The sequence below is a fragment of the Falco peregrinus genome, chromosome 5 (assembly GCF_023634155.1).
Source record: "Falco peregrinus isolate bFalPer1 chromosome 5, bFalPer1.pri, whole genome shotgun sequence".
NCBI lineage: Eukaryota > Metazoa > Chordata > Aves > Falconiformes > Falconidae > Falco > Falco peregrinus.
In genome coordinates this window covers 114,248,853-114,261,557 of record NC_073725.1, presented here as the reverse complement: position 1 = coordinate 114,261,557, position 12,705 = coordinate 114,248,853, and the positions used below count along the sequence as shown (strand labels likewise).

At 53.6% G+C, this 12,705-nt stretch overlaps 1 protein-coding gene across 4 annotated transcripts in view; it reads left to right on the top strand.

The window, feature by feature from the left end:
• BSN (bassoon presynaptic cytomatrix protein) overlaps window positions 1-12,705 on the top strand; it is a 96,520-nt gene that overhangs the window by 45,998 nt on the left and 37,817 nt on the right. For all 4 annotated transcript variants that reach the window (XM_055806586.1, XM_055806585.1, XM_055806584.1 and 1 more), the window contains one exon: window positions 3,009-3,791. In XM_055806586.1, coding sequence (XP_055662561.1) covers window positions 3,009-3,791 — 783 coding nt within the window. The remainder of the gene's footprint in view (window positions 1-3,008; window positions 3,792-12,705) is intronic.

Genomic DNA, 12,705 nt, shown 5'->3' with positions numbered 1-12,705 from the left:
GATGTCTTGGCCCGTCCTCTTTACTGTCTTCCCTCCAGGATCCTTTAAAGTGTCTTTGATCTGTGTAATCCACACACTGTGTCATCGGTTTCATCAGTAGAGGCTGGTCAGGCAATTTATGATAATCCCAATCAAATTTACATTTCAAATGCTTGCTCTGGGAGCACTCCGCCCTGTTGTATTCCCTGCAGCTTTCTTCTGCTCCTCAGGATAGATGTTCCTCAGCAGTTGCTCATCAAGTCACCGAGAGCAATTTGATGGTTCCTATCCCATCTGAAAGCCCACTGGCTTTTTTCCCTCGGGTGCATAAGGCAGGTTTATTGCGGAAGGTGAGAAAACTGCAATGATCACAGTGTTCCTGAGCTCAGGAAGATCCCGGTGAGCTTGCCCGTGAGCTGTATGCAACTTGCACGGCGGTGGGACCTGGGGCAAAGCAGCCACCATGCGTGGCACGGGGAGGGGGGTGAACCAGCAGAGCCGGAGCTGTGAGCTGTTCCGTATTCACCAGCAGCGCTTGTGTCTCCTTAAGGCTGGCAGACAGTCGAGGACAGTCAATTGAGTTCCCTCAATATTTTGGTTGTTTGGAGGTTTATGCAGGAGAGTGGCAAAATATTTTTCCTATTCCAGAAAATAAGTTAAATCTTGTGCCAGGCTACAGTAAATACAGACTATACGGAACCAGGAGTGTGGGGCACGTCCTTTGCCCCACCGGTGGGGCTCTCCTGTGCCCTCAGCTTCCACCTCACCAGAGGGTCTTACAGTGCGGGTAAGGGGATTATGCGGAGAGGGAAGATCTGCATTTCTCGGATACCGGGAACTTTGCGGGGAGAGAGAACCTGAATAGAAAGGATTGGTTCTCCCTTAATTGGAGCTGATGGGGATGGTGGGCAAAGCTGATGGGATTTTGAGAGACGGTCTCCTGAAATAGAATAGTGGGAAGAAATTCCAGCGGGTGAGAAAACAAAAATAACACAAGGAATTCTGTATGTCAGAATGTCTCTCTTCTGAGATACAGCAAGACCATGAGAAACTATAAAAGCTAAAGCAATATTTTCAGGAGCTAAATATAATGTGGCTTGTTTGGAACGGCTTGGAGAAACAGCGATGCAGTGCAGAATTGCTGGGGAAGAAGCTGAGGCTGTTTTTTGCTTGGCTCGGAGTGAAATACTTGAGCAGGGGCTGGTGGAGATAGTGGCGTGGGAGCTCGGCAAGCATGGTGAAAGCTGAGAAGAGCACAGAGCTGACGTGCAGCCAGGCTTGCAAGATGATGGGAAGAGCTTTGCTGGAGACTAAGAGGCAATGCAGAGCTCTCTCCGACCCCCTGAGCAGCCAGCTGCTGGGCAGAGAATGAAAGAGGTGGAGGTTTGGTCATGCAGGTCCCTTGAATTCTAATCCATCTTTCTTAGTTGATCTGCATTTCTTCGATTTTAAGAAGTTTGTTATTTGAAGGCTGGGCTTTATGAGAGCCCTCCTGGGGTGGGGACCTGGAAGGAGGGGTTCAGGGCACACCTGCCTCCCCTCCTGGGACTCGCCATCCTGCCCCGCCGCAGGACCTGCTGAAACACCCAACTGCATCTCTGCAGGCAGCTCCTGTCAGCTGGAAAAGGTTAAAACGTGCCTGTACTTGGAGTGTATGGGGAAATAAATACCCTGTGGCCAAGTTATGAATCAGTTGTGCAGCACCTGCGCCTCCAACCACAGGACCAAGCAGCCCCACAGAGCTGGAGACGCGGGGCTGGGTGAGGGGCTGGGGCAGGTAATGTCTCTGCAGTGGGGATTAAGCTGAGCCTTAGAGGTGATCCGTAACACTGGGATGAGGAGATGGCTCCTGAAATGAAAGGCAGGAAAACCCACATCTCATGTGGTGGGTGCTGGCCAGTGGGACATGGACCCCCAGGAGAGTGCTGAGGCTGGGAGCTGTCGAGTGCTGCGCGCACAGTAGCCCGTGCCAGGCTCTGGGTCTGCTTGTCTGGGATGCTGCTCCAGTTTTTCGGAATGCTCTGGTCCTTCCTGCTACCTTGGCTGCTTGTCTCAGAGAAATTTTTTGCAGGCAGACTCGGTTGTCCTGCTGACTGTGCTATACATTAATATTTGCACAGCCGCTGAGCATCCTGTGGATTCCTCGTATGGAAAGGCTCGCAGCTTTCATACGGCCTCTTTAATTAACTTAATTCAGACATTAGCGTGTCACAGGGAATGTCTCTCGAGGAGGGAATCTTTCATTTATTGCCACTTAGCCAGGGAGCATTATATTTTTCATTTGCATCCAAAAGTTCATCGTGGTGAGAGTGAAAATTAACCATTTACTCCCCAGTCAGCACTTTGCCTGCCCAGCAGCGCAGATGCATCCTGCGAGGAGAACCTGCTCCCTGCTGCCCCTGACGGGCTGCAGTGCCGGTTTTTTGGGTGGGATTCCCGAAAAGCCATCCCTGCTGGCCCTGGGGAAGTGTCGGGCATGTCACAGCAGCTTTTCCTGCAGGAGGTACCTGGCAGCAGCAGGCAGTGTGCCGGCGCTGGGGACCGTTGCAGTTATGCATTATAGCAGCATCCCTCTGCAGAGCTGCGCTGGCCCTCCTGCCAGCCCTCTGCTCCTCTCTGAGGGACCCTGGCTGTCTTCTGTGCCCGCTCTGGTCACCAAGTGGGAGGGAAAAAAATGGGTCCGAAGGACGTGGTGGGGCCGGGAGCCCTCAAAGGCCCCTCTCCCTGTGGGAGAGGCATGAAATATGCTGCCTGCAGGCAGAGCCTCGTGGCTAGCAGAAGCCTTGGAAGCAAACCAACGCTAATTAAAGCTCGCTTTCGCACTGGTGTGTTGTGCCGTGGGCACCTGTGATAGATGGGGTCTGTTCGCCCTGACTGCAAGATACTTTTCGTGAAGGATGTGGTACCGCAGTGTTTTTCAGGGGTTGATGGCTGGTTCCTAGAGCTACATAGCGGGGGGGTTAGGAGGATCTAAGGGTGTGCTGGGGCTGCCTGCCGCTCACTGCCTGTGTCCTCTCCTTGTCTCACAGGTGAAGGAATGGTTGTGCTTGAACTGCCAGATGCAGCGGGCGCTGGGGATGGACATGACCACCGCTCCCCGCTCCAAGAGCCAGCAGCAGCTGCACTCTCCTTCGCCGTCCCCATCCCACTCCCCAGCCAAGCACCCGCTGCCGCCAGGTGCGGATAAGTCCCCACCAGCCACCCGTGCCCTGCCGACCGAGCCACCCAAAACTCACCCCACGCCGCCGCAGAGGGAACCACATGCCCAAGGACAGCCAAAACCTCAGGAGGCAGCCAGGTCTTCCCCGCAGCATCAGCAAGCCAAGCCTTCCTCCTCCGAGCAGAGAAAGATGACAGGAGATGTGGGGGCGAAGCCTGCTGCCCCGGCCCCTGGGGCTGGAGCACAAGAGCAGCCCCAGGAGGGGCTCACAGGGAAGCTCTTTGGCTTCGGGGCGTCCCTCCTGACCCAGGCGAGCACCCTCATGTCTGTCCAGCCAGAGGCCCCCCCTCCGAGCCAGCCATCTCCTGGCAAAGTGCCTCCAAAAATTGTCTTCAGTGATGCCAGCAAAGAAGCTGGTCCCAAAGCCCCAGGGGCACAGGGCCGGGCTGGTGCCACACCGGCCGTGAAGCCAGGCAAGCCAGAGCAGGGTGTCAAGCCAAAGGAAGTGCCGAAAGCAAGGGTCTCGTGCCCCCTCTGCAAGGCGGAGATCAACGTGGGCTCCGGCGAGCCCCCCAACTACAACACCTGCACGACCTGCCGGCAGCAGGTCTGCAACATGTGTGGCTTCAACCCCACGCCTCACCTGGTGGAGGTAAGGGGGCTGGCAGGGGTGGGCGCCTTCCAATCCAACGGTCAGTGCTCTCTCCTCGCTTGAGATGGAGAAAAGATGGTGCTTTTTTTCTTCAAAGGTTTCAAAAAGCCTTTAGGAAGATGCTGAAGCCAACTCCCTCCTGGTGGAAGCCCCAGGGCTGGAGGCCATGGTCCTCCACCTCTTGACAAAGACATGGATTTCATATATGTTCGGTGATCTTGTTCTGGTTTGACATAAGGAGCAGAGCGATGGGTGGCTGCTGTTCGGGGCACCTCCAGCAGTCCCTACTGCTCCCCAAAGGTGTCCAAGGGTGAGGAAGTAGAATAGAAACAGGTCATGCAGGTGCTAGAGTCACTCATAAGCATCCTCCTCCTGGTGCTGTGGATGGACGCCTTGGCCAGGCTTGGGATGAGGCTGGTGAAGGACATTCTGCAGTACCTGCAATCCTCAGATGGTGAGGGTGCGAGGAAAATGGTACAGTGGTGGTGGGTAAGTGGCAGGACCTCAGCAAGGTGATTTTAAATCAGCTGAGGGCACACAATGGCCCATTGGAGTTTGCTGCCCTCTCCAGATGGCAAGGGCCCAGCTCCGTTGTGCCTGGGTGCAGGGCAGGGGAATGGGCTGAGCACGGGATGGGTGTGGAGATGTCCACAATGCTGTTTGCATGTGGGTTGGCTGGGTGTCTTGCAGCTTACCGAGATGGAGTGCAAGGAGAGAAGAGAGGTTGAGGTGGCCTGAGGGCCCAGTCTCACAAACTGTAGTCAAGGAGGTCTCTGAATTGTTGCGATGCCCACCCAGATCATCTTCCCAAGCACCAAAATGGCACCTCAGCCAACTCCAGCCACCAATGCCCAGAGAGGAGAGTGGCGGTCAGCTAGAGCATCCTCCTACCCCTTCAACCTTGGTAGCTAGGGAGGGGGAGATCTTCCAAACCCTTGGAGAAGGCCTCTTTTAAAGTCTAGACCCTCATCCCCTCTTCTGCAGGTGATTCAGGACCTTTGTGAGAGGAGGTCCAGGGCTTTCTTCTGGAAGTGTCACACCTCACAGCCAGTCAGACACAAAACCTGTATCATCAGCACATGGAAAAGTTAATGGGAGCTTTAAATGACCAGAAGTAGGATTGCTAATCTTGGCTCTGTTCTGTGGCGGATAATTATATTTTATGTCTCTAGCTCCTCCCTGCAGTTTCAATTACAGCCAGTAATTTTCGCCTCTTCCTGAAGCTGCTGCTGTTTGCGGTCATGTTCACGGTGGGGGAGAGCCGCTCTCCCGGCGCAGCGCACAGCGTGCATGTGGAGTTGTAAACCCATCAGATGGCCACCTCCTTGTACATCATGCCATTTCCAAGAGAAATGCTCTGCTCACTGCTCCTACTACTGCTTCCTTCCTACCCTGAGGGCTCGGTGAGAAAAGGTGTCCGGGTGTTTAGTCCCCTGAGTAAGACTGAAGCCCCGTGTTGGCATGCCCTTGGGCAATAATGTGTTTTCAGGCATCAGAAACCTCACAGGCTGGAGAAATGGCTGTAACGTGCTCCCTTTGGCACTCGCTAGTAAATTCAATAGAGAATTAATTAGGGGTTGGGTTGTAATGTGGTGCTCTCTGCAGGTACCATGGAAAGGTGACCTCTCCCCAGTGCTTGTCTCCAGGGTCACTAGCTGACACCTGGGATTAAATTTCAGATTTTGAAGACTGGACTCTGTCTTGTCTTGCTCAGCTCTTGAGCAAATGCCTTTAGACACCCTTGGCAAGCTCACCCTTGCACATATGTCTGTCTCAGGGTTTCTTGCTGCTGCTCATCACCGCGATAGCCACGTGCCTTCACATAGAGTGAAGACCCACCGCGAGGTCCCACCTGGGCTTTGTGGTATCTTGGATTTTGTTTCCCTTTACACAGATTTTTTATCTGGCTTGGAATGGATGGGTTGATTTATGGGATTTTTTTTTTTTTTTGAAGAGTCGAGGAAGAAATGCAATACTTAAGCCGTGAATGTTCTTAACAAAAACTTCCTGAGGAAGGGAGAACATTGCAAGATCTGTTAACGCAGTCAGGCTTTAGGTTTGCTTGATCTTCTGAGAAAATTACTCTGTGGTCTGATCCTCTTTCTGCCTGCAGCTCACATGAGCTTGTCCCAGGTCCTGAGATTCACACAAATACCAGGACTTGCTCTTTGAAGTATTAAGGCTTAATCCATTAATTGCTTTATGAATTAGGACCTTTTACTGTAAGCTGCCCTTGGAAGTTGTGTGGAAACTAATGAGGAGCTTTGAGCCTGGGTTGGGTATGTGCAGAGGAGCACGCGCTGTGGGTGAGGCGGGCAGCATCCTCTGTAGGTGCCGCTGGAGCCTGGGCAAAGTCTTCACCTCCAGCTTCAAATTGCATGAGTCACAGGGAGGGAGAGGGCATGGGCCTCAATGGACTGGTTTTTGGAGGAAGGATGGTGTTCTGCAGCAGAGCAGTTCTAGAAGAGTGCGTTTTCTGCAAAGGTGTATCATCACTGCAAGCAGTTGAGGCTTTACCACGGTGTTGCCAGTGGGCTGCATGTGGTTATAGTTTCCTAGCAAAACCATGTAGCCATCTTGGAAGGGGGAAGAAACCCTAAATAACCTTTGCATCCTCATACAGAACAAGCATTTTAGCTAACTAGGTCATCTGCACTGCTAGGGAGGCACTAATGAACTGGTGCTGAGAGAGACTGCTCTCCTCGTGTCGGTGCAGGCTGTCGCAGCTCAATGGGAAGCATCATGCCAAGTGAAACTGGTACTTGTTGAGGGGCTGGATGGCCCCAGTAGTATGACGGGAGGGAAGGGCACACTGGCAGCACCACTTCCCTGAGGACCCCGGCTCCTTGATGGCATCACACATAATGTGAGGGTGACGAGCACCCTAACACCCGCTAACCCAAGTGCTTTAGCATACGCCGACTCCCAAATTCATTGTGGCTGTTGAGGAATAGTCCCTGGAAGTGGTTGAGGTGGATCTTGGAGGGAACATGTGGCCAGAGCAGGTTTTTGAGAAGGGGACAGGGAGGTATGGAGGAGCTGCGTGCTTAGAGAGACCCCGTGAGATGCATTACCTACTGATGGAGGTGAGACAGTCTTAGGCTGTGGCACACCACTGGAAGGAGACATCCTGCTGCATGTCTCTGTGTGTTTCTGTCGTGTGGATGGGTGATCAGCAAGACACAACAGGTCCCAGTTAGCTGGACACACAGTCAACATCAGGAGGTGCAACTGGTCAGACCTCTGGGCTGCTCTCAGCAGAGCAGGTGTGGGAGGTGTTGCTGTCTGACAATCGCCATTATGAAATGGGGAAAAGAAAAGAAACTTCTGATTTCCCTGAAAAGATGCATTATTATTTACCCATGGTATTTTCATCCTCATCCCACTCCTGATCTAAAGATGGAGTCGGAGGCTCCGGGTCCCTGTCGTCCCCTCCCACCCTCTGCAGCCGCCTGGGGAGGTATCCAAGTAGCTGCCTCCTCCCCGGTGCTTCATTCAGCCAAGTGCACTCAAACCTAGCAAAAGAGAAGAAAATACTAAATAAAGAGCTTTTTTTCTGTGGACTCACCAGCTGAGTTGCATAGGTGCTGAGCCACCAAAAGAAAAGGGTGACTTGCACTTCCATCATTGCCTTTGCGCTGCCATGGGCCAAGTGCTCGTGTAGTCTGGTCCAGGTGAAGGTTCTCCAAGAGCATCTCACCTGTGAGCAGCTGGGCAGTGCCTCCAAGCCCAGAGCTCCCACAAGATCCACCAGCGAGGCTGTCTTTCCTTTGGCCCTCGGTACTGGTGGGCATGGTCAGAAGATGATGGTGAGGACTGGGAGTCTGGGGCACTTGCAGAGTTCAGGTACAAGCATGGCATTTTGGCCCCGCATCCCAGGAGAGGTGTGTGGGCTGTAGTGGCCCATGGCTATGGAAGCTGTGGGTGACCAGCAAAGAGAGGAAGCCCAGAAGAGTGTTTGACCTCCACTGCTTTTGCTTGATTGTCGTGATATGTTACCCAGCTTTAAGTAAGCTATGTGAATTACCAGAAGTCCAGGTGCCTGGACCTTCCTCCCACCTCATCACACCTCCTCCAGTAGCTGGCTCCTAGGAACAGCACCATGAGCTGTTCCCAAGTAAGAGCTGGTGATTTGGGGCTCTCCCAGAGTCCCTGCGGCCTCAGCCTGGTGGCATGCAGGTAGGAAAGAGGTTTCTGTTGCAGGAAGACCGAGTGCTGGGCCATTTCATTGGGGATACAAGAAATCACGCCTGCTTATGGCAGTCTGCTAAGGGAGCAAGTGATCTGGCAAGAGCTGGCTTGCAGCATGATTGCCTTGTGCTTGCATGATGCTCTCCTGGTAACCCTCATTGACCCCAATTGACTCCAGGGGTTTTGTATTAAGGAACAAATGAACTATGCATGTTGTGTTACTAAATAAGCATGGCAGGATGCCCCTTTGCCTAATTAACCAGCCTGAAACAGGAGTGGTGACAAGTTATGTTGTAGAACACTGCTGTTCCCTGGGTGCTAGGCTGTGACCTCCAACGGGTACCTTACTGTCAGGAGGGTCCTCTTACTGATCTGTACCTACCACACCGCATCCATATCCTAGAATTGTGGGTTTTTTCTTGTTTTCCCCATGCACTGTAAAAAGCATCTTTTTTTTAATAACAGTTCTGGTGTCATGGGCGTGCTGCTGCATCTCCATATCTGGTCTTACCAGTCAATGCTGTTAGGTTCCTTATTATATGCATATGTAATATATGCATATGTAATATATTATATGCATATCACATGCGGTATCCTGGATGTGATACCACAAGTCAAACAGGATGCAGGAGCAGCATTTACTTGAGTCCTTTGTGGGATGTTCCCCTTCTGCTGCTTGCCTTGTACCTGCAGCCAGGTACAAACAAGCCCATGCAGATGGATTTCTTGCAAAGAGCTTGTGAATCACCGCATGGCGTGCTTTCTGGAAAGCCCTGCACCTCTCTTTCCATCACACTCCAAGACCTCCCACTGGGCAAAATTGGGCCCTGAGCAGCACAGCCCCCCAGGACACGATGCTGTGCCACTTGGGTTCGAGATGCTGACACCAAGGATGGGGCTGAGCCTGCCCTACTTGCAGAAGGAACCCGTGGCAGCTCCTGTGCTTGGCTGCAGGGAGGAATGCCTGTGAAAAAGGGAGTTTAATTAGATGGAAAAAACCTCCGTGAGATCAGCCTTTGTGCAGAACAGGGTGCTGCCAGCAGCTGGAGGATGGGTTAGAGAAGGGGGACTGAGGAAAGGTTTGGTGCCCAAATTATTTTGGTGTCAGCACATGGATTTCATAGAAGAGGAAGAAAGTGAGTGGGGAGGAGCATCGGGCTCCTGCCTCACTGCGGGTGGGGGCCGGCAGCCTTGAGCCGGTGTTCGACCCCCGGGTGTGCTGTGCCTCCCTGCCCCCTTCCCAAAGGTCCGTGTCTCACTGGGAATGTAATTAGCTGGTAGCTCCTGGTCAAAGAGGATTAGCCGGGTTAAGAGAGTGCCTCCAGCTCAGTGCTGTCCCAGGGTGGCAATCCCAGCCCCAGTCTGGCGTCTGGGGCCATGCACGGCTCCTGGGCACCCCCGCCACCTTCTTCCAGGGGAAAAGCAGGGTATGGGTGCCTTGCCAAAAACCTGCCTCCAGAGCTCAGGCAGTGCCTGGGGGGAGGAACCAGCAGCTCGCCGCCCGCAGAGCCCCCTGCCCTTCCTCCGGCTCTGCCCTTCCTCCGTGTCATGCTCTTCATATGAACCCCCTCCCAAGGAGCCACCTGCCTGCGTGTGGCGATGGGGCGGGTGGGTGACAAGTGGGGACAGGCACCTGAAGTTTGCAGACATCATTTGTCCATAGGAGTCTGGGTCCTGGTATTTCTGCTGGGCTCAGAGGGCTGAAGGGCACCGATGGGCATGCTCTGTGGCCCTGACGTAGCAGGGAACAGCTGTTGCCAGTCACCCCTTTGAGGCTGTTTCCCCTGAGATCGAGCATCCTGCGGTGACAGCTTGGCGGGGTCCCCAGGGCTCGGCCGGGCCCCCTCTCTGGGGACAGGAGGAGCAAGGTGCCGTCTGAAGGGTGGGCAGGGGGTTAGGCCCCTGAGTTCCCTGCAGGCCCCAGAGATGTGGGCCACAGAGTGCAGCAATTGCTGGGTTTCTCCTGGATTTTTGTGTAGAAATCATGATTTTTAAAAAAGTCCCCCAGCCCCAGGGGTATAAATATTCAGGTCAGTCACATAAACTTAAGTCAAACAGAGACCACTGCGTATGACAGCATGAGATGAAGTCGGCTTCACCGGCGTGAGCCCTCAAATCCCGTTACGGATTGGTAATTAACAGCTTGCTGTGACTCAGGAGTTTTCTGTGCCGCTTAACCCGCTGTAATTAAGCCAGCTCTGGCTGCTGGGCTGGGCAATGCCGGGCTCCCCGCCGGCTCCTTCTGCAAACCTGGGGCTGAGGTGGGGCCAGGGGTCAGTGGTGATGTGTAACCCAGCGGACTACTTTGAATTAGGAGTGAAGTCCCCTTAGGTGGGTAACGCACAGCACCCGCAGGTGTCCCACGCGTGTGATCCCTGTTTCTGTGGCTGTTGCAGCCCCCCTGGACCCCACTGATGGATGTTGTATGGAACGCACGGGATGGGACCTCCCTGTCTGCTGCAGGCTCTTGTCTTCTGGTGGTGTCTTTGGAGGTTCTAGGGCTACTCCAAATGGTGGGCTTTGCCTTGCTGAGCCTGCTCTCAGCTTCTGGCCACTTAGAAAATTATCTTAAGAATTGCTGTTCCTTTCTTTAATCAGAAAAAAACCCCAGAGCTCTAGATTGCTTTCCTCCTTTAGACGCAGTTATGTTATGAACGGACAAATGTTAGCCGTACGTGAACCCTGCTGATTAATGCTTTGCCGAAAGCCACTGCCCGCGCCTGCAGATTGTTTTCAATGGTTCATAAAACCAAGCTATATATTCAGAGGGGTGACAGTGGCTGAGCGAGCAAAGGGATTTCTGCCTTCCTCGCTTCTAAATGAAGATGTATTTGAAGTGAATGATGCTTCCCTGATGGCAGGCTGGTTTTCCAAAGCATATTTGCTGTGCCCTAGGACCTGGGGCTGCTGCCTGTTGTATCGCTGCGCTACTGGGCTAGCAAGCTGCCTGGGCCACCAGTGCCCAGGTGTCCTCCTGAGCTGTCTTGCCAGGAAGGCCAACAGGTATGTCAAGAGGAAAAGCCTGAGTGCTCACCACGGAGCAGGCAGTGCAAAAAGTCAGGCTTAAAACAGGGAGCCCTTTGGCTTTTGGGGCATCAGTATTGGTGCTGTGGGCCCACCAGTGGTGCCGGAGGTCAGGTGGGTACCAGGGCAGATGTGATACCTGTCTCCACCATAAGTGCTCTTCTTAACAGCCTGTCAGAGTGGAGGCAGCTGCCATGCCGGCTCTTGGAGCTGCCGCCTCGCTGCAGGGTGGGTGGCTGCCCACACCGCTGCCCCTGCGTGCCAGCCGCTGCCCGGGCATGGCAGCCCGCTCCCAACCACCAGGCAGGGTGAAGAAGACCCACAGGCCAGTATTCTCCTAGAGGGTGCTGCAGGCAAACCTGCAAGAGCTGGTGCCTTGCAGTGGATTGTAGCAGCACTGCTCGCTGCCATTGGTGGCAAAGCACCAGCCATTGCTCCTGCAGCAGGCAGCGGTGTGGGTGGGTGGGCAAGGTGGTGCCTGCAAGCCCTGGGGGAGAGGGGGGGCTGCTCTGGCCCTGCTGAGCTGGGCCAGCGACAGCAGCCAGCGGAAGGGAGGCTCTGCTGGTTCCTGCCGCGGTTCAGGCTGGGAAGGCAGAGGGCGAGTGGTATTGCTCCGTTAGGCAGCAGCGTGGATTTAGTTCAGCCTTACTTGACAGTGAAACTTCATCTGTGAGTATCGATCATGGTGTTTCCTAGAAAGTGCCAAGAAATAGTTTAAGGAAACCCATTTTGCCCATATAACATGGATAGGTCCTCATGCCAGCTCTGGTCCCCTGCTAAGCTTTGATTGCTCTTCCCAGCAGACAATATTTTTGGGTAGGTGTTGCATATCTGCTTCTAAGGGGTGATGGTATTCTGCTCAGGAAACTTTCATGGCACAGACTTATCCTTCAGAAGCTCACTCAAGTCATCCTTGAGTAGATGGAGGGGACTGTGACCTTGCAGCAGGGACACAGACAGACGTACAGGGCTATCACTGCGAGAGGATTTGATATTCTCATGAGTCGGGTGCCATGAATATTAAAATTCATCAACCTGGGAAGGGCCTGAGTAACTTTCCATCTCCCGGCTGAGGTTTCACAGTTTCAGAAAGACTGAAAGAAGATCAATAACTGCCCTAAGGCGCCTTGTTAGGGACTTTCTTGACCTTGAGAAGCTTTGAAAAGAGTTACTGTTGTACGTATGAAAGGTTGAAGACAGAAAAAATAGGTGAAGTAGAAGCGCGGAGAGGAAGCAGGATGAGCTAAAGCTTCCATAGCGTTTTATGGATGTCGGAAAGGTTTTTGTAAATGAGTGCTGGAGAGCAAAAAAACCCAGTTCATTCACAGAACTCAGGTGTACCTGGTTCTAGCACAGGATTTTCTAACTCCAGTCTTCAAGTCAGACCCGGCAGCTGTGCTGGTGGGGCAGCCCTGGAGCCTCGTGCCTCGAGGAGCCCCCTGCCTGGCTGCTGCTGTGGGCAGTGTCACTGACGTCCACTGCAGGACCAACCTCGTAGCTCAACAGACGAGCCCCACTCGCAGGGAGCTGATGCCCATCTCAGCAGACACCTTGTTCTGGCACACAGATGGCATGGAGGCAAAGCAAGATGTTCCCGTGGCATCCTCCTAAAGGTGTGCCAGATGCAGCAAAGAGCGGCAGATGGTGGAGGAAAGCAGGGGAGGAAGAGTGTGATGCTACAGGGGAGGCATGGGGGCTC